The sequence below is a fragment of the Ctenopharyngodon idella genome, chromosome 9 (genome assembly GCF_019924925.1).
Source record: "Ctenopharyngodon idella isolate HZGC_01 chromosome 9, HZGC01, whole genome shotgun sequence".
NCBI lineage: Eukaryota > Metazoa > Chordata > Actinopteri > Cypriniformes > Xenocyprididae > Ctenopharyngodon > Ctenopharyngodon idella.
The window spans coordinates 8,000,655-8,027,369 of NC_067228.1; the positions used below are offsets into that span (position 1 = coordinate 8,000,655).

Consider the following 26,715-nt stretch of genomic DNA (forward strand, 5'->3'; position numbering starts at 1 on the left):
CAGTATCTTCCTAAGATATTTCATTGAAATTCTGTCTCATCTCTGTTGCTTGGCTCTCTAATCTCAAAAAATTGTTAATGCAAGCATCAATTATTATTACTCATACTTGAGCTTAGGGATTTGAACAAATTTCTTAATGTAAAAATTAAACTTTGGAGCGTAACTAACTAATGCTGCACAGTTTGTGCTATTGGTTTAAATAATACCTTAAATCATGCAGCTTTCATAGACCAACCAGAACACACTAGCAGTCACCTAGCAATGCCATAGTAATCACTCTGAATACTCTAGTAACTGCACAGAAGTGTGGTAAACCACTTTAGCAATGGCATAGCTCTGGCAATCACATTCCAGCATAATGGTGGCGAGTTTTACATGGACAAGCGTGACTATATTGCTGAGGTATGAACAATTTGTTCTACGGATTCAGCTGCATAGGTTGCGAAATTAAAAGTGACTGTTCGTCTCTGGGGATGCGAGCTGGCAAAGGGACCTAATGAAGGAGGATTTTCTACTTAGATCACGGAAAGCCAATTAATCCACACACAGAATACGTTAAAGAGCATAGATTATGCTTTTAAAAGGGAATCAATTATTTAGCCTCGCCGTTTGAGAGCCTTTTATGTGCTTCTCAATGCAGAGCCCCAAAGCATGCATGTGTTTGTCAGGGTTGAGTACTGCTTTCAAGGAGGATTTAATGTCAGTAGAACAAAGCTGTGTTCCTGCCCTGGCGACATAGCATTCAGTTACTGTGCCATTACCATGGTTCACCCCTTACCTCCGTCACGGAAACGTGGAGAGCGAACAGTAAACAATGCCAGAATGTTTAATTGCAAATATAGCTATCACAGTCCTGTACTATAAGTAAAAAAGTCCCACTGGTTGGATTAATAGAATTTGTGCACACTGGTCACATAATTAGATGCATGTGAACTCAAAACACCCCTGAGCATTTGCAAAGTAAATGTTTTCTCCACTGTGAGACAGGTCATGTTTTTTTATTAACAGCGGTGCCAGTGTTCATGATTAGATGCTTCAATGTAAAAAAAAAAAAAGATTTATTACAGTCAGGGATTCAGTGTCTTGTTTCAGGCATTAAACTGCGTCAGGCTAATAGGACCATTTCATTTCCTCTCTCTAGATTCATTAGATTTTATATGCGCTGAATTGCAGCAAGCCTTTTATTGCAACCGGCTCTCTAGCTGTTATTTCCATCATTTCTATTTCACTCACAATCAGTATTATCACCTAGCATCAAACACAAAGTCAGTGATGTTTATTTTGTAATCCTTGTTAAAGAGATGCATGGTATAACCTCATGAAATATCTGTCTGCTATATACACAGATAGTTTGAACGATCAAAAGAAAGTCTCTTATGCTCACCATACTGCATTTATTTAATCAAAAATACAGTAAAAACAGCGATATTGTGAAATATTATTGCAATTTAAAACAACTGCTTTTTATTTCAGTATATTTTAAAGTGTAATTTATTCCTGGGATTATTTTCAGCATCATTACTCCAGTCTTCAGTGTCATGTGAGCCTACAAAATGTGCTGATTTATGCTGATTTGCTGCTCAAGAAACATTTCTTATTATCTTTAATGTTGAAAACAAATGTGCTGCTTAATTTATTTATTTTTTTTAAATTGTGTTACACTATCATTCAAAAGTTTGGGGTAAGAAAGATTTAATAATAATAATAATACATTTATTCAGCAAGGATGCGTTAAATTGATCAAAAGTGACAGTAAAGACATTTACAAATGTTACAAAATATTTCTATTTCAAATAATTGTTGTTCATTGAACTTTCTATTCATCAGAGAATGTGAAAAGAAAATGTATCACGGTTTCTAAAAAAATATTAAGCGGCAAAAACATCAATACTGATAATTAATAACTTAATTATTAATTATTAATCACAATATTACTGTTTTACTGTATTTTTGATACAATAAAGGCATCCTTGGTCAGCATAAGAGACTTCTTTCAAAAACTATATGTATAAAGTGTGTGCATGTGTGTGTCTATATATATATACGTAAATATTATGTATATATACACTATATTGCCAAAAGTTTTGGGACGCCTGCCTTTACGTGCACATGAACTTTAATGACATCCCATTCTTAATCCGTGGGGTTTAATATGGAGTTGGCCAACCCTTTGCAGCTATAACAGCCTCAACTCTTCTGGGGAGGCTTTCCACAAGGTTTAGGAGTGTGTTTATGGGAATTTTTGACCATTCTTCTAGAAGCGCATTTGTGAGGTCAGGCAGTGATGTTGGATGAGAAGGGCTCGCGGTCTCCGTTCTGATTCATCCCCGAGGTGTTCCATCGGGTGGAGGTCAGGACTCTGTGCAGGCCAGTCAAGTTCCTCCACACCAAACTCGCTCATCCCTGTCTATATGGACCTTGCTTTGTGCACTGGTGCACAGTCATGTTGGAACAGGAAGGGGCCATCCCCAAACTGTTTCCTCAAAGTTGGGAGCATGAAATTGTCCAAAATGTCTTGGTATGCTGAAGCATTAAGTGTTCCTTTCACTGGAACTAAGGGGCCAAGCCCAACCCCTAAAAAACAACCCCACACCATAATCCCCCCTTCACCAAACTTTACACTTGGCACAATGCAGTCAGGCAAGTACCGTTCTCCTAGCAACCACCAAACCCAGACTCGTCCATTGGATTGCCAGACAGAGAAGCATGATTCGTCACTCCAGAGAACACGTCTCCACTGCTCTAGAGTCCAGTGGTGGCGTGCTTTACACCACTGTATTTGACGCTTTGCATTGCACTTGGTGATGTAAGGCTTGGATGCAGCTCCTCAGCCATGGAAACCCATTCCATGAAGCTCTCTACGCACTGTTCTTGAGCTAATCTGAAGGCCACACGAAGTTTGGAGGTCTGTAGCTATTGATTCTGCAGAAAGTTGGCGACTTCTGCACACTGTGCGCCTCAGCATGCGCTGACCCCGCTCTGTGATTTTACGTGGCCTACCACTTCGTGGCTGAGTTGCTGTTGTTCCTAATTGCTTCCACTTTGTTATGATACCACTAACAGTTGACCGTGGAATATTTAGTAGTTAGGAAAATTCACGAATGGATTTATTGCAGAGGTGCAACCTATCACGGTACCACGCTCGAATTCCTGAGCTCCTGAGAGCGACCCATTCTTTCACAAATGTGTGTAGAAGCAGTCTGCATGCCTAGGTGCTTGATTTTATACACCTGTGGCCATGGAAGTGATTGGAACACCTGAATTCAATGTTTTGTAGGGGTGTCCTAATACTTTTGGCAATACAGTGTATATACTCTTCATATATATATATATATATATATATATATATATATATATATATACACACATACATATATATGTGTGTATATATATATATATATATATATATATATATGACTATAATATATATAATTTTATATATAAAAATTCAAAATAGATGTGCTTCTCAGACTTTTGAACCACTTTGTATTTTGGCATTAAATCAGCTATTGGCCACGTCCACTCTAGATATTAGTTATGGTTCGCTATATACAGGCCTTCAAATAACAGCATTATGTGAATATTCCTATGAATACTGGCAGCCAGGTTTGTCCTGCAGTATGATTAATCATGGCTATACATGTAGCTGATGACACAGAGTGAATGAGGCTGTAGTATTTTTAAAAATGGACCCTAGAGATGAAGGGCTTGTGTGGGTTGCCGAACATTGGAAATATAGACGGACCTTCGGAATGAGTGTTTAACGCTGATACACAGTAAACAAACTGCCGTTGGCGGGCAGTGGCTTTAAGATTTACTGGCCTCTGCCACCACTTGGGAGTGCGGGGGATCCTGGGAATGCATGTGGATGAATCAAAGCCCACCCACTTCCAAGTGGGTCAGTTTGGTTATCATGTGTCTGCCAAACACTTCCTTTAAAGTGGGATTGAATTTTTCTCAGAATGATTTAGGAGCACCAAGTGGAACCGGATCTTCCTCTTCTAATTTTAACACTCACCTCCTCCCCTTAGTTTCCCACTTTTGTTTGCTCCTCACGGAGCTTGCCGAAAGTGTTACCTGAGTTGCATAACTCATTGGGCCGCAGCCTTCCGTGCGAACGCTCCGATGCCGTTCTCTCCCATAAGCAGCAAAGTCTCCTGAAGTTCAAGTTCAGGACCTTTCACATGCCTTCTATAGTCCTAGAGGGTACAGGCTGAAGGTCTGCAGGTTTAAAAATAGGGGTGAATATGATCAGGTTCCTAGTTTTATTTCCATGGCTCAGAGGAATCCTGGGAGCGCAGACTGGTGGCCTGCAGAGGCAGAACTCATGGTCCCAAATAATGGTCTGCAGAGGAAGTGGTTTTAAATGCTAGACACAGCAGGACAGCTTTGGGAATCTTGAACACAGTGCTTCTCTAATGCTTCCCCTGAGCTTTTTCAGCTGTCGTTTTAATACATTAGGGATGCATTTGCATGTGATTGGTCAGATTTCCAAGCGATGAAGTAGATTATAATTTTGGTTGCTGGAATCACTATCAAAGGAGGCTAGAGGTTCTGTCTCTGTGGTTTGAGAAAGTCCTAATTGTCTCTTCAATTTGTTTATGTATTCTAAAAAAAAAAATGCCATGTGAAATAAGGAGACGTATTCTGTCCTTTTGATTTATTGGAACAAGCCTGTTACTGCAGAATATGCAAAATCAGTTGTTTTTTAGTCCTGCATGCTTCATTAAACAAAAAACTTTTTTCATTGCAGGAGCTGCTATGTGATTATCTTGAATATGGGCATCTGCGGTGCATGCTTTAAATAATGCATTTTCTGTAAACGAGAGAGAAATGTGTTTTTAGCAGCTGTATTTTTCACAGGATGTTCTTAGCCGATTTTAAACACTAAAAGTTACAATATGCTGTCAGCTGAACACTTGAATATCTGAATCGTGTCAGCTGATGCATTTACATGCATTTTCTGTGTTGTTTAGCATCCAATTCACCAAAAAAATTACGCAAAGCAAGTAACAGCACAAATTAAATGATGGAAAAATTGAAAATGATCATATTGGAAATTCACTAAAGCCTCGTTCAGAATGTCAGTCCAAATCCGATTATTTGTGTATCCGATTGGAATCTGATCTAAAATTATTGACGTCCACACTGTGTGTCGCAACTGTTCAGATCTGATTGTGTGTGTCCATTTCGCTTTTTCGTTTTCCGGAATATCTGCATTGGTTTCTATGGCAATGACGTTGCGTTGGTAGGTATACGGCAAAAACAACAACAACAACCGCAACATGGAGGGGTTTGCAATACAGATGTTTTCTTAGTTACATCATGACAACGTGTAGCCGCCGGTGCTGGACTACTGCGTTATGATGAGGCAATGGCAGAAACATAGGAGGCTGGTATGAGCGGCTTTATTCCGTGCTGTCGTCTCCGTCGGTCTCAAAACATGTCTCAGTTATAGCCTATTGCTAATTTCTGCTCGTCCGGGACTTTGCAACAACACATCCTTGTTTCTGCAGCATCTTTCAGCATGTTTCCTATAACAACGTCTGATGTATACGTTTTACGTTGCGTGAGAAAGTCACATAAACCACGCGAAATCCGATCAGAGCAGTCAGACTGAAATGGATTTCCAGAAATGCGATTTGAATAGGATTTCAAACCACATATAGCTTTGTAAAATTTGATTTGTAGATTTGAATTATAGATTTGTAAAAATCGCATTTCATTGCTAAATCTGATCGGATTTCAATCGGATATGCACAAAAATCAGATTTGGACTGACAGTCTGAACGAGGCATAAATGACTCAACCAAATGCTAAATGCACTGAAACGCACTGGGGGTATTTAAATATTTTTATAAACTATTATTTTTTTATTTATTTGTGCTGTTACACTCTAAAAAATACTAGGTTAAACAACCCAAAACAACCCAAGTTGGGTTGAAAATGGACAAACCCAGTGACTGGGTTGTTTTAACCTAGCGGTTGGGTTAAGTATTTGCCCAACCTGCTGGGGAGTTTTTTTATTTTAACTCAACTATTGTTTAAAAAATTACTGTATTGCTTGCTTAAAATGAACCCAAAATGTGTTGGAAATGAACATTTATTAATATGTTTAATAAATTATCATTTAATAATAAGTTTAATGAATAATAATTAAACATTTATTAAATTGCTTATTAATAAATGTTCACCTTTTGATTATTATTGTTGCCTCTAGTAATTATATGTAATTTTGGGTTCATTTTGAGCCAGCCATATAGTAATTTTAAACAATAGTAGGTTAAATAAAACTGCCCAGCACCTTGGGCAAACATTTAACCCAACCAGTCACTGGGTTTGTCCATTTACAACCCAACTTGGGTTGTATTTAACCCAGCATTTTTTAGAGTGTACTTGATCTGCAGGTTTCTTTGAGGAATGTTTCATTAAAAAAATCTCTCTTCATTGCAGGAGCTGCTATGTGATAATCTTGCATACGGGCATCTGCATTTTATGCTTTGAATAATGCATTTATTGTAAACTAGAGAGAGCTGTGTTTTTAAGCCAATGTGTGGGTAACACATAAAAAGTAATCTGATTACGTAACTGTTACATAATCAGATTACTTTTTCTAAATAACTAGTTAGGTAACGCATTATTTTTAAATTTACAACAAAATATCTGAGTCATTTTGTTTTGCCATTTATTGACTGACAGCTCTCCTGTCCCCATATCGAGAGAAATCAGGAGTAAGTGCAGAGGCGTTGTATGCGCTGTGTAAACATGATGGTTATTAGAGTTCTAGACTAAATGTTAGCATGCATCATCTCACTTAAACAAAAACAGATTCAGTATTCCTCAAAATGAATAAAAACAGTGACATGCAAACTCTGAATATTACTCAAACCTGCAATAATTAAATGTTAAATAACACAAATATACTTTATTATCTCACTTTATTAACCAATGTATTTGCATTCGATGATCCAATTCAACAATACTAAGCAAAAATGGCTTTAGTTAAACATAACATTTGTGTTTCATTTTTTGTTTTTATTGCTGTGCTGGGCTGCATTTAAGTCCAATTTTTTTGCACCCTTCCCTCATTAACTTCCTCCATCTCGTTCACTTGAATGTACGTCATTGCTTATGTTGAACGAGTGCCTACTTCTGCCAGAACCCTTGATATGTGTTTAAATGAAACACCCTAAGCCCTTAATCACTTGGAATCTGCTATGGAGCTGATTTATTATTTACATTTTTTTCCTTATAAATTTGTTTTACGCACCATTTTATAGGCCCGTATGTATGCTTGGGCTGTTAAAAAATTAAATATAAACAAATATTAAATATGAATATATTCATATATTTATATAAAAAAATACACAAACGAAAATGATAACAATACAATAAACTATAACTGTGTTAAAAAGTAAGCTTAAGGTAGTTACATGTATTAAACGTGGTTAAATGTCAAAATAACACCAATATCATACACTTGTGGGGGTAAATTAAGCGCGACTTGCTATGACGTCACAATCATGGTGCATTTTGGTCTATGGTTCTGCCTGAAGTGTACTGCGTAGACTCACTCCCACGGTCAAAATCGAGGGGTCGAGGGTCTGTGAAAGTAAACTTCCCTCAGCCACTTGACGAAGTTGAACGCACTTCAGGGGAAGTGCTTAGGGAAGTTTGCGAGTGCATGTCTAAATTTGGACTTGAACGGCTTATTTATCTCATGTTTGATGTGAATGGGCCTTCACATTTGCCAAAAATAGAACTTTTGTTTATTTTTTTTTTTCCTTAATAAAAAGCCCAGGTGAGAAAACGTAACTAAAAATTAATGTAATGCGTTACATTCCATTAAATGTAACTAAGTAATGCAATTAGTTACTTTTTAGGGGGTACCACAATAACATTACTTTTAAAAGTAACTTTCCCCAACACTACCAGTTTTACACTAAAAGTTACAATATGCTATCAGCAGAACACTTAACATCTAAATTGTGCCAGCTGGCAACACTTTATTTACATGCATTTATGAGTTGTTTAACATGCAATTCACCAAAGAAATTCTGCAAATCAGTTGTTTAGCAATTAGCTAGTTGAGCTGTTTAGTAAATTCACCCCTGCATTTCCAAAATGATAGTTTTCAATTTTGTATCATAACATTTATCTGTATCCAGACACTTAAGAGCAAGTTATGACAAACAGTGGAAACACTTTGGGGATGGATTATGGATTGAGCCCTAAAATAGCTTAAAATATGTATTTACTCTGCAGGTGTTATTCTGGAGCAGCTTGTGATGGCTTTATTTTTAAATGTGTATATTTGTAACTGTTTATGAACAGCTTTGCCACCCTGTTTTATTTCTGTTCTCCTTGGGCTGTTTGTATCAGTAGCCACATTGGAGGATAATGGTCGCCCCTGTAGTTTTGCGTGTTCAGCTGTGTTACGCTGGGGCAGGAAAAGGGTGGTTCAGATCACATTACCACGAATCAACATTGGCAGATGTTTCCAGGTAGTTACTTGCTGTGTTTCATAACAGCAATTTGCTGCCCTGATTTGACAAATGCTGGTGTAGTATTCAGGCTGAATAAAACATGCATACTTATTTGCTTAATGCTCTACTACTTTTTATAGGCTTCATTTCATACTCTCTGGCTCTATTTTAAGTTACAGTGCTGGTACTGTATATTCCTCAGATTGTGTTACAGTGTATGATTTCACACCCTCTTTTGTAATATCCTGTAGCTATCTAGACGAACCTGATGCTCAAGTATACATAATCCCTCAAATTGTCACTGCATTAGCTGCTATTGTTGAAACCACCATAACGTGACATTGAAACAACCTTCCTGCGTTTAATTAATAGAAAACAAACATGACAAGCTTGTGTCTGCAGTATACCATTGCAAATTGATCAAAAGTGACAGTGAAGACTTTTACATTGTTACAAAAGATTTCTATTTCAAATAGATATAGTTATTTTGAACTTTCTCATCAAAGAATCCTGAAAAAAACTTCATGGTTTCCACAAAAATATTAAGCTGCACAACTGCTTTCAGCATTGTTTATTGATCATCTTTAATTTTATTGATAATCTTGCACACCAAATCAACACATTAGAATGATTTCTGAAGGATCATGTGATACCAAAGACTATAGATATAGAAAGACGGTTCACTCCTATTAGTTATGAATGGGAGAAACTGGGAGAGAATATGTCCCGCCTTCTAAGTAAAAGAGCTAATCGCTGATTGATAAAGTCATTACGTCACTGTAGCTGCCATTAGAGGGTCCGGTTCCCATAGAAACCTGAGACTCGCGCATAGGACTGCACATGCGCATTGGCTCGTCTAGCCTGACAAATAAGCTATTTAAAGCTATTTGAGCATAAGAAACAACATTTATGGGACAGTTAATATCAGATTTTGTTGCTGATTTGAAAAACGTAATTTATTTGGAAGTTCACCAAGCAGTTTTTAAGATTTCAGGATTCCCACATTCAAGTAGATAGAACTTGGTCTTGGATGCCAGAAATAGCTGCGTTGCAAATATGGCCGCCGAGTGAACAGACTTTCCTTGAAAGGGACTTTGGTGATTATGAAGACTGGAGTAATGATGCTGAAAATTCAGCTCTGCATCACAGGAATAAATTACATTTTAAAATAGATTAAAATAGAAAACAGTTATTTAATAGTTGTTTTTATTGTATTTTTGATCAAATAAATGCAACCTTGGTGAGCATAAAAGACTTCTTTTAAAAACATTAAAAGAACAAAAAAAAAACTTACCAACCCCAAACCTTTGAAAGGTAGTGTACTGTATAATTGCGAATAGTTAGAGGCTTCTTATCTTTAACAACACAAAAACACTTCTGACTTTTTTTTGTTGACATCAAATCAAACTCTACAAAATTATGAAGAAAATGAATCTATTAAACTAGTAGAAGTTAATAAAATTATACAGTTGCCAACATGCCAACACTTGCAACAATATTGTTACTTTGCTGGGTCACCACTTGGCATCCAAACCTAAAAAAAAATCTAAAATACTTAAGTCAAAACCTAAATCAAAACCAGTTGAGAACAACTGAATTACTGTATTGTTTGAGACGAGGATGTTAATGCACATAAATGTGATTGAAAATTACTAATGCTAATAACACAAACACAATGAAATTTCAACATATGACATACGATTTCTTTTGTATTTTCTTTTAAGTTTGAGCCTGTGCTATTTGCCTGTGCTTTTATTTAAATGCAAATTAAAGGGAAAAAAAAGAAATTTCATTGTATAAAAAAAAACATTCTGCCGCTGTTTACCATCAGAGCCATTACTCCCCCATAGTTGTACTGTATGAGTTGTTGCATGTGACGGATAGTTGTGCAGGGCTGTGAAAGGGCACGGGAATCAGAGGAAGTAAAAGCTTGGCATTTTCTAATGGCCTGTGCTACAACCCACCCACCTTCCAAGACACTTCAGAGCAGCTTTCTCTCTGACAGCATCGCAAGCCATGTTCTCCAGCATCTGCATGACTTCATTATGATTAGCTTCGTAAAGCTTAACATCTGTTTGTGCCCAAGGCAAGCTGTGCGCCAATATTGGCTTCATCCTCATGTTCAGCTAATACACATCAGCTGCAAATAACAGAAAAATCAACAACAGTGTAATGACATGAAAGGATCGTCTGAGGGTTTGAGGTGCCTTGACAAAACAAACGGGTGGAGTAAGTGTGTGAAGGAGTGAACTGCACCTGAGGGCTTTTTTGGCTGTTTTGTGAAAATCAGGTGGCAGGTTACAGCTGGGAATGTCTGGTGCAAAGACAGCTGTTACCCTTTTGGCTTTCTAGGACATGGTCTTGTTGCAGATTTTCCGAAATACACAAGAGTTGCAGTTGTAAGAAAGAATGTGTTGCAATTAGGAGCAGTGTTGTTACTGTTAACTAAAAGATCAGATAAGCTATAAACATAAAAGAATACAGCTTAAAGGATTAGTTCACTTTAAAATGAAAATTAGCCCAAGCTTTACTCACCCTCAAGCCATCCTAGGTGTATATGACTTTCTTCTTTCTGATGAACACAATCAGAGAAATATTAATAAATATCCTGACACATCCAAGCTTTATAATGGCAGTGAGCGAGGATCAATGAGTATGAGCTGAAGAAAGTGTCTCCATCCACATCCATCCATCATAAACATATTCTACACATCTCTGGGGGGTTAATAAAGGCCTTCTGAAGTGAAGCGATGCGTTTGTGTAAAAAAAAAAATATATCCATATTTAACAAGTTATGAAGTAAAATATCTAGCTTCTGCCAGACCGCCTTCCGTATTCTAATTATGGAAAAAATGGAACTGGTGTCACGTCAGTTAAGTTTTTTTTTCCGTAAGTTGAATAGGGAAGGTGTAGGATGTAGTGTAAGCGTTTTACACTTTCTTCGTAAGTTGAATACGGAAGACAGTCTGGCGGAAGCTAGATATTTTACTTCATAACAGCTCATACTTGTTGATCCCATTATAAAGCTCGGATGTGTCAGGATATTTATTAATATACTCTGACTGTGTTCATCAGAAAGAAGAAAGTCATATACACCTAGGAGGGCTTGAGGGTGAGTAAAGCTTGGGCTAATTTTCATGTTAAAGTGAACTAATCTTTTAAACGTATAAGAAAAGCTGAAACGTAAAAAAAAAAAAAAAAAAAAAAACTTAAGTGAGGCATTGGCAACTAACTGAAATAAAATAAGTTGAAGTACTAAAGAAACAGAAATATACTAAATAATACTAAAATAATACATCTCAGGAAAGAAAATGCATTACGGTCATGTGTTTTTAGATCAATTACATTTGAAATATGCAGTCAATTGTCAAACTTTTCTTAAAACTCTTGTCCTTTGGTTCTAAAAAAATCCTATAGTTCTAGACAGGATTTTTTTCTCTCACAGCTAGCTATCAACTTCAAAAGTCTGGGAATATAGAGCACTTTTATGGCACTATGGTGTTTTTTGTCATTTTTGAAGCTTGATAGCTGTGGTCACTATGATCTGCCAGTGGATCTATGTGAAATTCTTTAAAAACTCCCCTTTGGTTTTCCATTTAAAAATATCAGCAAATGAGTTTGTAATAACATCAGGGTAAGTAAATAATGACAATTTTTGTAGGAACAAATCAGCTCAAATGAAATAATTAATTTATAGGGAATTATAAAGAGTCATTTAGTTTACGACCGAGCAACTGAATCGCCCAGCGTTCATTCGCTCGGACCATAATAAGCTCTTGTAGTGGATATGAATATCCAACTATTGTGAAAACACTAATTAATAGCTCAGTAACAAGATCGACAGTTTAAGACATTAAATTTTCAAGCACATAATACAAGGCACTTTCTTTTAAAATCTACATGAGACTTTATTGATTATTCTAACACAAACTAATCTAACACAAACACGCACACACACACACACACACACACACACAAACATTCATACACGTTGCAGAAAGAAAAGAAATGAGAGAGAAAGAGTTTTAAGAGAGAATGAAATGATGAGCATGATTTCTAGTAAAATATGCACTTCAAAAGACCTGACCTGAACGAACCATGAATTATTAATTTAATGCACCAGTTCAGCTTTAGAATCTGCAGGTACTTGCTTGTCAACTTTAAATGGGAATCTCCTCGTTGGCGTTCTTGGCTGAGAGAAGGGTTTTTCCGAGTCGATGATTTGTTGCAGGATCTTTTCAGGTCTGGATTGTGGTTAGGTAAAAACCAATCATGTTTGAGCGTGCTGGCAGATGAAATGAAGTCTCTTGTAGTGGCTGGAGTTTAAAGTTGAGGTGGCAAAAGTCATTGGTTAAACTTTGCGGTGAAACCTAACTTAGAACTTGCTTAGAACATGAGACTTAACGGAAAAGAAAGTTACAGTAAAAGAAAAGAAAAGTGAGTAAAAGTTGGATGGCTTGAATGAGCTGCTTGTCTGTCTTCAGATTAGTCTTGTTTTTTTTCCCTAGTCTTTGTTTTTTGTTCTAGTCTTGTGATGTGACTGTTTAAACTTAGGGGTTTGTCCCACCTCTGTGAGGAGTTCTGACCAATCAGGTATCGTCTTGTTTCAAAGGTGGCTTTTCTCCGCCCCAATCATAAACTGAGTGTTTACCTCGGGCCTCTGGAATTGCCGGTCTCGGCAGAGAGTACCGTTTAGACATGATTTCTATTAAATGGAATATGATACATTTTACACAGATTTCATTCAAGCCATTATTTGAACATAAATTAGAGATTTAAATACATTTCAAACAAGAAATACTTTCATTCAACCATTCAATAGTTATCACATTTACATGAGTTGTGGGTGTTCTAAAACATAACTGGTCACATGTAGCATGTGTAGACATGATATAAAATTTATGTAGTTGAAAGATGCTTGATAAGTCAGTTTCAAATTGTTTGGAACAATTCGATGCAGTTTTAGTTGTAGAAACAGTCTCTGTGGGTTTTTCTGTAAAGTTAGGTCACTTAGAGAAACAGGTCACTCAGAGAAACAGGTCTTTTCGACCATTTGGTTTCTACAAATGGCTTAAAAGTTTGCCACCTTTCCTTCAGTCAGGAAGCATGGGTGCCATAAAAGTACCTAGCAGGGGGTTGTTCTGTAGACGGACTGGAGCCGAAAATTACATTCTCTGAGCTTGGGTTTCTGGAATTATATTTTGAAAGAATCATCTGAACGATTCATTTGTCTGGTTTGTCCACGGTTCCCACATTTTCTAGGATTTCAATTCAATATATTTTAAGGAGTGTTTATCTTGAGTGCACAGTTGCAGTGTTTACATTTGCATCTCTAATGGAAATGAGATTAATACAACTTGTGTGCGGGGCATATTTACATCAAGAGATGTGCCACTGGGTCTGTGCCGAGCATGTATCTGAGCGATAAGTCTAATCGCCGCAGATCACACTGTGGGAGTTCTGAGCGAGCCTGGGTTATTCTGTAAATAGGAAAAGGTAATTGTGAACGCTTAGAAGGAACTTGGACAGCAAGTAAACATCCTTTGGTCACTGTAGGATGTTTACAAGCTTCAACTGCATTCAAAACAATAGTGCCGATAAGCAGTAAGGAAAGATTTCTTACAAATCTATACACAAGTACACAGTGTTTAAATCACTTTAATATATACACTACCCTTCAAAATTTTGGGGTCAGTAAGATTTTTTTTTTTTTTTCTCACCAAGGCTGCATTTAAAAAAAACCGTCCTTAAAAAAAAAATGCTCACAAAACATTTCTTATTAATATCAATGTTGAAAACAGTTGTGCTGTTTAATATGTTTGTGAAAACTTATTTTTGTGATACTTTTTTTCAGTATTCTTTGATGAATAGAAAGGTCAAAAGAACAGCATTTATTTGAAATAGAAATAGATTTGTAACATTACAAGTCTTTACTGTCATTTTTGATCAATTTAATGCATGCTTGCTGAATACAGCTACTGAATAAATAAAGAAAAAAAAAACTTTCTGACCCCAAAGTTTTGAATTGAAGTGTATATTGTCTTTGTTGTAGGATAAATAATAGTGTATAATTAATAACAGTAAATAATAGTGGACTTGAATTGAATACAGTCCTGTGCCCCTGTTGGTTTTTCATATAAATAAGACTTCACACATGATCTATAAATGTGTGATACATGGTTTGCTCTGCTGAATTAAATAACACGTCAAAGTCTTATATATTACCCAATGAGGTATTAAGGGAGATTGCCTGACCAACAAAGTGACCTTTTTGTCTATCGATTGCAGCAGTAATAAGGTAACACACACGCGGCATAGTTTGTAACGCTTAGTCATTTATCAGACTGCATGTTTGCAGGAAATGGTATCAATTTCGCTTATGACTAATGACTCCAAAAAGTGTCATTTAAGGAAGCGTTATTGGATTTCCGTTTGGAAGTGTAAGGATGGAGATGATCGGTCATTACTCAGAGGAGTGTGTGTGGACTTAGCCCTTGATTATTTCATGCTCATTCTGAATTGCTCTCCACTTGATATGGCGCATGATAAATTTCAGAAGGGGGAACTATTTAACTTGTGCAATGACCACAACACAAATGTATTTAGATCAGAGCATAAGTGAAGTGTCCAATATATGAAAGTCAAGTGGCAACCTTCCGGTCTCTCTCTTGAATCCAACACGGAAGTGACTTAAACTGCAATTCATCGACTGGCTGCTAGAGAAGGGAGTCGATCCCATAGACCCCCCATTTTAAAATGCCCAACTTTACAGCAGAAAAAAATATGTTTAGCTACAGCCTGGTACAAAAAGTGGTTTTGGTCTATATAGCTAATTTTGCCTTTTTATGACAACTTTGAGGGGGGTGATTTTTTTTTATTTTTTATAAGTTATCCATTTAAATTATATTAAGCCTTAAAGTTCTGCTTAATTAAAGGATTAGTTCACTTTCAAATAAAAATTACCCCAAGCTTTACTCACCCTCAAGCCAGGTATATGACTTTCTTCTTTCTGATGAACACAATTGGAGAAATATTAATAAATATCCTGACACATCCGAGCTTTATAATGGCAGTAAGCGTTACCAAACGAGTATGAGCTGAAGAAAGTGCGTCCATCCACATCCATCCATTATAAACGTACTCCACACGGCTCTGGGGGGTTTATAAAGTCCTTCTGAAGTGAAGCGATGCGTTTGTGTAGAAAAAAAAAAAAAAATTATGAAGTAAAATATCTAGCTTCCGCCAGACCGCCTTCCATATTCAAGTTACAAAGAAAGTGTAAACTGGTGTCGCGTCAGTTACACTTTTTCCGTAAGCTGAATAGGGAAGGTGTAGGACATAGCGTAAGCTTTTTGAACCTCAAGAGTTTTACACTTTCTTCATACGCTGAATACGGAAGGCGGTCTAGCGGATGCTAGATATTTTACTTCATAAATGCATCGCTTCGTTTCAGAAGGCCTTTATTAACCCCCCGGAGCCGTGTGGAGTACGTTTATGATGGATGGATGTGGATGGACGCGCTTTCTTCAGCTCATACTTGTGAACCCTGTTCACTGCTATTATAAAGCTTGGATGCATCAGGATATTTATTAATATTTCTCCTTAGCCTGAGCTAACTTAATCACGTCGAGCTAGGCGGGCGTGGTTTCAGCAACCAGGCACCTCAGCTCCACCCACGTCCCCCCTCTTTGCCCATTTTTGGTTATCTGGGAGTGACGCACGGTGAGGTGCTGCCAAGATGGCAATGGCTGGCTCCGCCCACTTTGGGCTTCAGAAATGCTCTTCAGAAACCTACGGGTGACCAAGGGTTGTAAAGCTCTGAAAACTTTATGAAGATTAGAGATTGTACAGTTACATACAGGATGTTACTGCATTCAAAAAAAATTAACTACATTTATGTTGACAACAACTTAAAAAGAAGCTCGACTGAACTTGCTACACCTCGTCTCGTCCCCTGAGTACTTAGTTGATTTATTTGTTTCAAACTCAAGCAGGTAAAATGAACATAAGACACTTTCATTTTCCTCCCATTTGGTTGTACTCAAAAGGCTGCATCGGCAAGGGAAAAATAGCTGTTTGTTCAAGTATTGCAGAAGATAAAATAGTGCGGATATCAGTAGAGGACAGATATCAGTGCAACCAGCCTGCAGAATGGCTCACAAAGGCTCTAACCTGCATGTTTATTCCCTCGAATGGAAAAGTAAACACCATTATTTCAGCTACAGCCAATGACGCAGCTACAAGCAGTGGCCCTTGGGATCTGCCAGTGCAGTTTCATGATATGCTGCATTGTGAGTAACATTACGACTGGTTTTCACCATCTGTTTCTATTTTGCAATACCCCCTTTTGCTTTCCCCACACCACTGCAAGAGTGTGACACAATATGAGAAGCACAAGTCCAAACGGACCTGAAGACATGCCATACCTTCCATGTGAGCAGTCAAGGGACATTATTTAGTAATATCAGGGATCTTTTCTCCACATTAGCTACTCTTTTTTCGCAATAGATAAGTGTATTGTGAGAGTCTGTTCTTCTAAACCGTTCTTCACCACTGAGTTTTAAAGAAACCACACAAATATATTTAAGCTATATTCACAATGGTTTTGGTGTCGATATAATTAAGCAACATTGTAAAACATATAATTGTTATAGTTATATTGTACCAGCCTAACTTCCACATATTCTTCAACAATGCTGCAAGAACTGAAATGACCATCAGAGGCAATAGACAAAAATTTAAAATGCATATTCTGTGCATATGTCTGTATGTTTATGCGTGGCGGGTGTGGGTTTATTACAACAGGCTAGAAAAGAAGACAAGTACTTCTGTTTGTGTCAATAACAGCATAAGAGCCCTTAGAATTGTGCACAGTGTTTTATTGACGTTACCTTCCTTGCAGATCGATAGTGGGTCATTGGAAATGCCAAAGAAGATGACAGCTAGCGACTGGACGATTTGTCTGTTTCTGATGGGATCTGTCACTGAGGTGAAAGATTATTTTCCACATCATTTTTATAAACATCTGTAAGATTTCTGTAGCTTCAAAATATAAAGTGCTGCAGTGATTATGTAATTTGTAGGCTAACCCGGAAGTACTGTAAGCATCAACCTGGTTCCCTCAACAAAAGCCCAATAGGATTTTCCAGTGGCTTTTATATCATTGCAGAAAACAAAAAGTTTATTATTCTTTCAAGTTTTTTAGAAGTAAAAAGCTAAACGTAGGCTATAAACAAACTACCCCACCGTCACATGATTTCCACGTCACCTCCATTAAGCTTCTGACAACTCTTTCAGTCTTTGCTTAAACAAGTCTGAGTTAGAATAGTTTGCAAGAGTGTGATTATAAACACAATGAGGATGTAAAAGCGGACTAGCGAATACATGAGTTTACCTGTTCAGCTTGTTGAGGCTTAATGCCCCGACAACCTCTGTAGTCCCATTTAGACACTTGTTAGCAAGCAAAAGCTTTTAAAAGATCGTCTGGGGGTATTACTGATGTGTTTTATGTCGTAGAATGAAACATGAAAATATCTTGAACTTGTGTTAACCACAAACCTTATTTCAGGCATTTAACCAAAAATCCATTTAAAAATCCCATTGACTTCAGGATGATGGAACAGGAGTGATAAAACAGTAACTCGTTTCTGGGTTTTGGCCTACAAACATACCCTGCAGCTCTCTATTACTCTATAGGGTAATGTCTTTGATGGGTAAATGTTTCTTAATGGCACATTATGTGTAACTGAAGGAGCTAAATACAATAAGAGATTAGGACAGATTAGATTAGGTATTTAGCATATTTCAACTACAGTTGTTTTACAGACTAGGGCAGGGGAAAACAATACAATCTATACATGGTAAAAAAAAAAAAAATGGTTTCCACAAAGCATGAAACGCTGTAGTGCCTATAGTTGAAGTAACAACTAAAAAAAAGGCAGTATTTTACATGTACCTGTCTTCTACATCTAATAAAAGAAGCTGGTGAAATTAGCCTGTTCTTAGACATTTCCTAATGTGCCTGCTGTATGTAGTTCATTGTTCAAGCCAGTCCTGAGGTGAACGAAAGCCAACAACAACATCCTCAAAATGTGTACCATGACATCGGTGTTACCAGAAACAAGATTGTGACTGCACAGTTTGAGTGCTATCAGAAGATCATGAAGGACAACAGTCAAGACAAAAGAGGTAGATACTTTACATATTAGAGTTTTGACAAGATGTATTATCCTGCATCCTGACAAAGATGATGTGTGTAATTTTTTTCAATGTTAAAACACTTTACAAAAATTAATTCTGCAATTATATTTCGTATTTTTATATTTAAAAAATGTGACGCTTTGAGCACTGTTGAGCGGATTCGTAAACACCTCTGATTGGCCGTTGTGTTCACGGCTCATCGAATATGTCTGTGATTGGCTTCAATGATCAACGCTTCAAAAGCGCTGTAAATAGTCATCAATGATGCTCTTCATCGAGCACTTACACAGATACACATGGGAGCGTTTGAAAGCAGGCGTCTATCGCAGACCAGTCCGCTGATAGACGTCTGATTTCAAATGCTCCCGCTTTCAAATTCAAACACTTCCATGTGCTTTCAAACACTCCCATCCGTTGATCATTGAAGCCAATCACAGACATATCCGATGAACGCATCAACACAATGGCCAATCAGAGGTGTTTACAAATCTGCTCAACAGCGCTCAAAGCATCACATTTTTAAAATTTCAGTACCGATTGGTACCAAAGTCGATACTTTTGACTACTCTACTAGCCATATAACCATAACTTTTTTGTATTTGCATTTTACTGCAAATACTATAGCACAAATGTGTCATGCTAAATGTGCAATATATAATAATAGTAATAATTCAATAAGATTTTCAGTAAGCCCCTCATATATATTGCAAACCATGACATTAATTTTTGTCATCTTGTCTAATTAGTACAGCAAGAACACACAAAGCCTCAGGTGACTCATATTCATTGTTAGGCAGAGTGCAGTTGGCCCCGTTGGGTGGCAAGACAGCTGTGAAATATTAGCTCTGCTCCAAAACCTAGTGGGCTGCATACTTGGCATCCTAAACAAGACACAACAATGATGGATTTGGAACACTCTCCAAAGGCTGCGGCACACAAATAGAGCATGGGGGACTAGATTTTGGAACAGGCAGATAGAACTAAGAATAGTGATAATGAAAATAACAGGAACTTACGGTTTCCCAGTCTCCATAGGAACTAATAAATGTTTTGGTCTTTTTCTATATTCAGCTGACCCGATGTGCAACAGGACCTGGGATGGATGGTTGTGTTGGGATGATACAGAGGTCGGTGTCACCTCCGAGCAACACTGTCCTGACTATTTCCAGGACTTTGACCCTACAGGTGAATGTTAGAGATCAGTATAAGGTTCCTTTAACCTGTATAAGGTTCAGTCTTTCAGGTTTACTCACCTGCCTAATACAATTACGTCATCTTAGATTTATCTCAGTTCTTCCGCTCCATTACCCCTCACTGTCAAATCATGCTAAAATCATAGACTAAATGGCTATTAAAACTTTTATAAGACATATTTTCTGCCATGAAGAAAGATAAGGTGAATGAATGAGCATGTTTTCAATATTAAAGACATTTTCCAGTTTCAAAAGATTTTGCATTGAAGTTATTAATTACTTAAATAATTTCTAACACTCATCTTAAAAAGTGCTCAGGACAATAGCAGTAAAATAGTACTTTAGCCATTTTTTGGCAGAAGCTGAGTGTTGTTTTATTTAAAAAAAAAAAAACAACAACAACATTTTAACCACTTATAATAATAGAGAAAAATACATGAAGAAAAGAATAAAGCATATATGTGTGTATGTGTGTGTATATATATATATATATATATATATATAATACACAACACACCCTAACATGTGATAAAATATACACCCTAAAATGTAATAAAATATTAAATAAATAAAGCACACCACATACTGTATATAGAAGACAAGAGGATTATGACATGCCATACCTAAAAATGTTATTAAGATTAGCCAGTATTATCAAGATATGAAGTTGGTTCATGGTGAAAAACTTCACTTTACAAATGAATAATGCTTTCCACTGTGTCTGTATCTAATACTAATGCTTCTCTCAGTAACATATTTTGATCTACTTCTACTTCTGCAGAAATGGTCACCAAAATATGTACAGAAAGTGGGCAGTGGTTCTTGCATCCTGAGAGTAACCGCACATGGACAAATTTTACCAGATGTAATTTGCACACTACTGAAGGACGAAGGGTATGAGTGTAAACACTACAAACACTTGAGATGAATATAAACACACATTTGAATGGGCTTGTGCTATAAACACTTCATGACTCTATTGTTTGTGTGATTGCAGACCGCAATGAACTTGTTCTACTTGGCGTTAATAGGTCATGGGCTCTCTTTAACGTCTTTGTTCATCTCACTAGGCATATTCTTTCATTTCAAGTAAGTGCAAATGTCTCTCTCGCTATTGTATTCATGTTAATAATGCTTATCACAATTATTTCATCTTTTTTGTGCTTATAGGAGTTTGAGCTGCCAGAGAATTACCCTGCACAAAAACCTTTTCTTTTCATTTGTATTAAACTCCGTTATCACTATCATTTGGTTAACAGCAGTGGCAAACAACCAGGAATTGGTTCAGAAAAACCCAGTAAGTGTGTATTAAGTAACTTAGTCAACCAAATATAAAATATGTCATTTTTTACTCACCCTCATGTCATCCCAAGCCTGTATGCTTTATTTTTTTTCCTGTGAAACTCAAAAGGAGACATTTTTGAAAAATTTTGCATCTCTTGCCATAGAATGCAGGCTTGCAGGTTATGGAACAAAAGGGTGAATAAATGAAGGCAGTATTATCCTTTGATTATTTAAAGGCATTACAGTATGTCATCAGTCTGCTGTGCTAATCGTCCTTAAATGTTTGTGTTGCTTTTATTCAGATCAGCTGCAAAGTATCACAATTTATCCATCTATACATCTTTGGATGCAACTACTTCTGGATGCTTTGTGAAGGGATTTACTTGCACACACTCATTGTTGTGGCAGTGTTTGCTGAAAAACAGCATTTAATGTGGTACTACCTTCTTGGATGGGGTGAGTTTTCGAATAAATCAAAGCATTTATTTATAGCATTGATTGAATTAATGAAACCTAACTTCTTTTAATCCATTTTTTTTTAAACTACAGGTTTCCCACTTATACCCGCCACAATACATGCTGTAGCCAGAAGTTATTACTACAATGATAAGTGAGTATATTTGCTTTGTAGCTTTCAAGTAAAACATAGTTTTTTTCACGCACTGGTCAGTTGTGCGATTTTGTTTTTTCATAACGCATTGTTTCATTCTAGTGGGGAAAAAAATCAAAATACACCTTTAAGTATTTATTTTATTAGCTTGTTTCCACCACTAAATAAAAAAGGTAATTGCGACTTTTTATCTCACAATTCTGACTTTTTTACTTACAACTGCGAGCTTACATCTAAACGAGCTTACATCTGATATATAAACTCACAATTGCGAGTTATATTGCCTGAATTGCGAGATATAAACTTACAATTATGAGAAATAAAGTCAGAATTGCGAGTTATAATCGCAGAATTGCGAGATATAAACTCACAATTGCAAGAAATAAAGTCAGAATTGCGAGTTATAATGTCAGAATTGCGAGATATAATCTCACAATTGCAAGAAATAAAGTCAGAATTGCGAGTTATAATGTCAGAATTGCGAGATATAAACTCACAATTGCAAGAAATAAAGTCAGAATTGTGAGTTACAAACTCACAATTACGCGTTATAAACTCACAATTGCGGGATATAAACTCGCAATTGTGAGAAATAAAGTCAGAATTGCAAGATACAAACTCGCAATTCTGACTATTTCTCGCAATTGTGAGATATTAACTTGAGATATTAACAAAAAAAATGTCAATTTTTATTTTTTATTCAGTGGCGGAAACAAGCTTCTATATATAATTTGCCTGATTTTACACAATAATGTTTTTATTCATAAAAACAAGATGATTTTTTTTTTTTTTCAGGCTGTTGACAGTGATAAAAAAAAGATCAAATAAAAAAAATAAAAAATTTGAACCTGGCTTTATCCAATGTTCAGATTTCTGTTCAGGACATTTATGCAAATTAGTGCATATTTAATTAGATAATGCCTCATTTGACATTGTATTTCAGAAAACTTGTTTCTTAATGTAATCAATCATCTGGGAAAGTATAGTGCATAAACTTGATTAAATTTAAAATTATTATTGCTAATGTAGGATATAATGTAGGATAGTGTGACTACAGTTTTTGGTATTTTATTTATTTGTACTTTTATAAACCACACAAAAAAGCTAATCCTTTTTATTAAGATGCTTACCTAAATCCGCATGAATTAAAGTAATTATGGTACAAAATAATACTCCTGTTTAAGGGATCCATATCAAATGTTTGGCTAATCCTTGCCTTCCTAATCCACAGTTGTTGGATCAGCTCAAATACTTCTCTGCTATACATTATTCATGGACCTATCTGTGCAGCGCTGTTGGTAAGACATCTGGAAGTTTTTGTCCTTTTCGTTTCCAAAACACATTCTTTTTGTGCAGCATCAATTATAATCTTTGTGTATTGTTTGTGCAAATTGCATCCAGAAGTTTGTATTCACCAATCTGAATTCATTTTCGAGTAGCCTAGCACAATGTTTATATGTATCAGTACATCAAAAAGAAAACCAGCATGCTAAAGTGGTTTGAAGTTACCTACATGAACTCTCTTCTGACATCTGCCAGCCAGCTGAGATCCTTTGTCTTTGCTTTGCGTTTGCCACTCATCTTGCATGTCCTTCCAGGTGAACTTGTTTTTTCTGCTGAACATCGTACGAGTCCTCATCACCAAACTGAAAGTAACGCACCATGCAGAGTCTAGTCTGTATATGAAAGCTGTCCGCGCCACCCTCATTCTGGTTCCACTCCTGGGCATCCAGTATGTTCTCCTCCCATATAAACCTGCAGGGCGTGTTTCCGCTGAAATCTACGACTACATCATGCATATCTTAATGCATTATCAGGTAAAACATTGTCAAATAGTTTGGGGTCAGTAAGATTTTGTGCTATTTTTGAAAGAAGTCTCTTATGCTCACCAAAGCTGCATTTATTTGATCAAAAATACTGTGAAATATTATTACAATTTAACTTTATTACTTTACAGTGTGTACGTGGCCTTATATCAGTGAGAGTCAGACTATCATTTTATTTTAAACAAATATTATTTTGCAGTTCCTAACTTTAATTATTTGCCTATGCTAAATTTTACTTGCATTTTGCACTTGTGGAGTGTTCAGTTTTGACCATGGGTACATTATTATTATTACAAGGCTGGATTTCTCATTCTCTTTGTCCCTTTGACTGGCAGAAGCTCAGCAGCCTGTAATTAAGTTTACTTTTCCATTAGTTACTTAAAAAGCTTGTAAAGCAAATCACAACAGAAGCTCTCTAGATACTAGCCAGAGGGGAAAACTTGTCTCTTTAGATATTCTGCTTTTAATCACTAATCCTCATATTTTTCCTAAACCATATGCTGTTATTTATTTCTGTGGTAAACAAAGGTTTTCCACACTGGTCTTTTCCATTAAACAACACTGAAAGTCCTGTGAAAGTGCAAGCAAAAGTCTAAGACAAATCATTATTCACAGATAATCTTGATTTCCATTAAAATCTACTGAAGAAATAACACAAGCAAAAGTAAATAACGACAACCTTTTTGGAGGTGAACTATTCATTTAAAATAAAAGTTAGAATAATGACATCAGGCCACTTGCCTCTTAAGAGTCTGACTTATGAACATTTATTTTGAAATTGGTAGGTGAACAGCAGCAAGAAAATAATAATTTGTAGTCTGCTGTGAAGAAAACAGCAAAGTGAGAAGCCTTGGACAGCTGGTACTGCTAGACCTAGCTGAATCGGCACAATGAATAATGCAACAAAACAGGCTTGTCATCCCAGATGCCTCTTTCGTGCACATCAAGAGCACTCTCTGCCAAAATGTGTCAAAACACAAGGGAGAACAGTACTCAACACCAGCCGAGAAATGATTAGTGAAGAGGTTGCGATATGGGAGATTATAGTTTAGCAATGCAAGATTGCAGTTTATGCTGATTTACTGCTGACGTGCATTTCTGATTTTATGTTTAAGGGACTGTTGGTGGCCACAATCTTCTGCTTTTTCAACGGAGAGGTAAGAGTTTACCCCACTAAAATAAAAACTTTCCTGTTTATCTGCAAGGAATTACAGATTGTGCAACATCCTTTTCCTTGAAAGCAAAGCTCAGATATGGAGATTCTGTATTGGCTGTTTAATGCTAAATCCTAAAAACATTGGCAGGAATCCACATGTACCAGTACGAGAAGCCTGACTCAGAGGGAACCTGTCCAAATCATTTTGTTTTTTCGTTGAGCTGTTTTAGAGGCACTGTGGTAATGCGGCATGCAGAAGCTATTATGGATAACATTACCAGTCTGGCAGTTAATACAACCTGTATTCTTAAATGGATGGCTGATGCTATGATGATATATGTGTCAGTCGGTAGAGAGTTTGATTTATAGCTTTCAAAATGTATGACGAATATCTATATCAAATACACTCTTAAAAATAAAGGTTCCAAAGGGCATCAATGGCATAGAAGAACCATTTTTGGTTCTCCAAAGAACCCTTAAAAGCGACACCGGTGGTCGTTAAGTGAACTACAGCAAGCAACTTATTGCTTGTGCTCACACTCCTAACATACAAGACACTGACCGTGATTCAGTGCCACGATATACTCACTTAGATATATACTTTTTTTAATGTACATCTTGATGCCGCCCCTGCTGCTGGAAGCGATGTTTAGATGAATATGTAAATACATGCTGCGTGCTTTCCTCTTAAAAACATAATAAACACACAACAAAAAGGACAGTGGTGAGAAAACAGCAGTTAAGAAAGCATCTGATCGCGCAGCTTTTGCGTAGCGATCGTCTGCAAGCTATTAATGGTCAGCTAAACAAATGTATTTAAACACACACAATACACCATCGCATTATCCCTGGATAACCTTTGAATCACTATAATGAATATAGCGTATAGTGAATGATGAATAATGAATTTATGAATTCACTACGTTCGTGTTGTTTACATTATATGCACTTAGGTGCCTATTGCCAACAAAACAGACATTTGAAGCAGTTTTACTCACCACCTGCGGTTCCGATTTATGACCGGGATCATTAAGTGAAGTTGTGAAGTCCTGTGACCTGTGCAGCGCTGCCAACGGCTTCCGTAAAGCCGAACGCACATTGGGACGCTCTTCCGGGAAAAGTGCCAGTACACGGAAATTCTGACATTTATGACGTCATACAGCCCCATACTCGAAAAAAAGACTTGGATTTGCAAAAGTATTTTTGGCACAGAAATACTCCGTCATACGTCCATCTCGTGTTTTGAAACTTTGGCCATGTTTAGCATGAGAATCCAACTCTTTAACAGTGTAAATAAGTCAGAATACATGAAATAGCATGAAATAGCATTTGGGAGATATAAGCATTCAAAACTTAGTCTCTCACTTCCACTAAAATGGATCATGATTTTCATGACATCAGCATGGACTTCAGCTTCTTATCAAATCTTCTGTCCAATCAAATGCTCTCTAGAATCTGAAGTCCCGCCCCCTTCTACACTATAAACAGACGCTGCAGCAGTGGCTGAAATCGGTCACTTGTTCACATATTTACTAGTTTCTATATGTTGAATAGCACAAAGGGCACTATATAAAGGATAGAGAACGATTCTGACAGTGTAAATATGCTTTCCATTGACGCGAATGAAGTCCGGATTCACGTTAGTGTCACGTGAACTGCCGCAGCGTGAGCACAGTCTGCTCTGGTCCAGAGACACAAGAGCACAGAGCGGTTCATACGTGTGAGTCGGCACAGACCACAAAACGTTCAGACACATTTGAATTCTACAAACAATGCTATATTTTTAAAGCAATATGGAGGAGTAACGGTAAGAGATTATGAGGAAAATTGGGTTTTACGAGCTCAACGGCTCTGGCCGAGCTGTGATCTAGGCAAAATGTTATTGGCTATTTTGAAAAAAGGGGAGGAGCTTCTAGATATATCCCACCCTGTCTTCCTGTTTCATTGGAAATTATGTGAA

General features: G+C 36.8%; 1 protein-coding gene across 1 annotated transcript in view; it reads left to right on the forward strand.

The window, feature by feature from the left end:
- calcrla (calcitonin receptor-like a) overlaps positions 1-26,715 on the forward strand; it is a 32,855-nt gene that overhangs the window by 1,932 nt on the left and 4,208 nt on the right. Inside the window, exons 2-12 of the mRNA XM_051906864.1 lie at positions 17,389-17,475; positions 18,521-18,674; positions 19,758-19,871; positions 20,661-20,773; positions 20,877-20,968; positions 21,050-21,176; positions 21,466-21,619; positions 21,713-21,773; positions 23,005-23,071; positions 23,372-23,590; positions 24,715-24,756. Of these exons, the coding sequence (XP_051762824.1) occupies positions 17,410-17,475; positions 18,521-18,674; positions 19,758-19,871; positions 20,661-20,773; positions 20,877-20,968; positions 21,050-21,176; positions 21,466-21,619; positions 21,713-21,773; positions 23,005-23,071; positions 23,372-23,590; positions 24,715-24,756 (1,209 nt within the window). The 5' untranslated portion in view covers positions 17,389-17,409. The remainder of the gene's footprint in view (positions 1-17,388; positions 17,476-18,520; positions 18,675-19,757; positions 19,872-20,660; positions 20,774-20,876; positions 20,969-21,049; positions 21,177-21,465; positions 21,620-21,712; positions 21,774-23,004; positions 23,072-23,371; positions 23,591-24,714; positions 24,757-26,715) is intronic.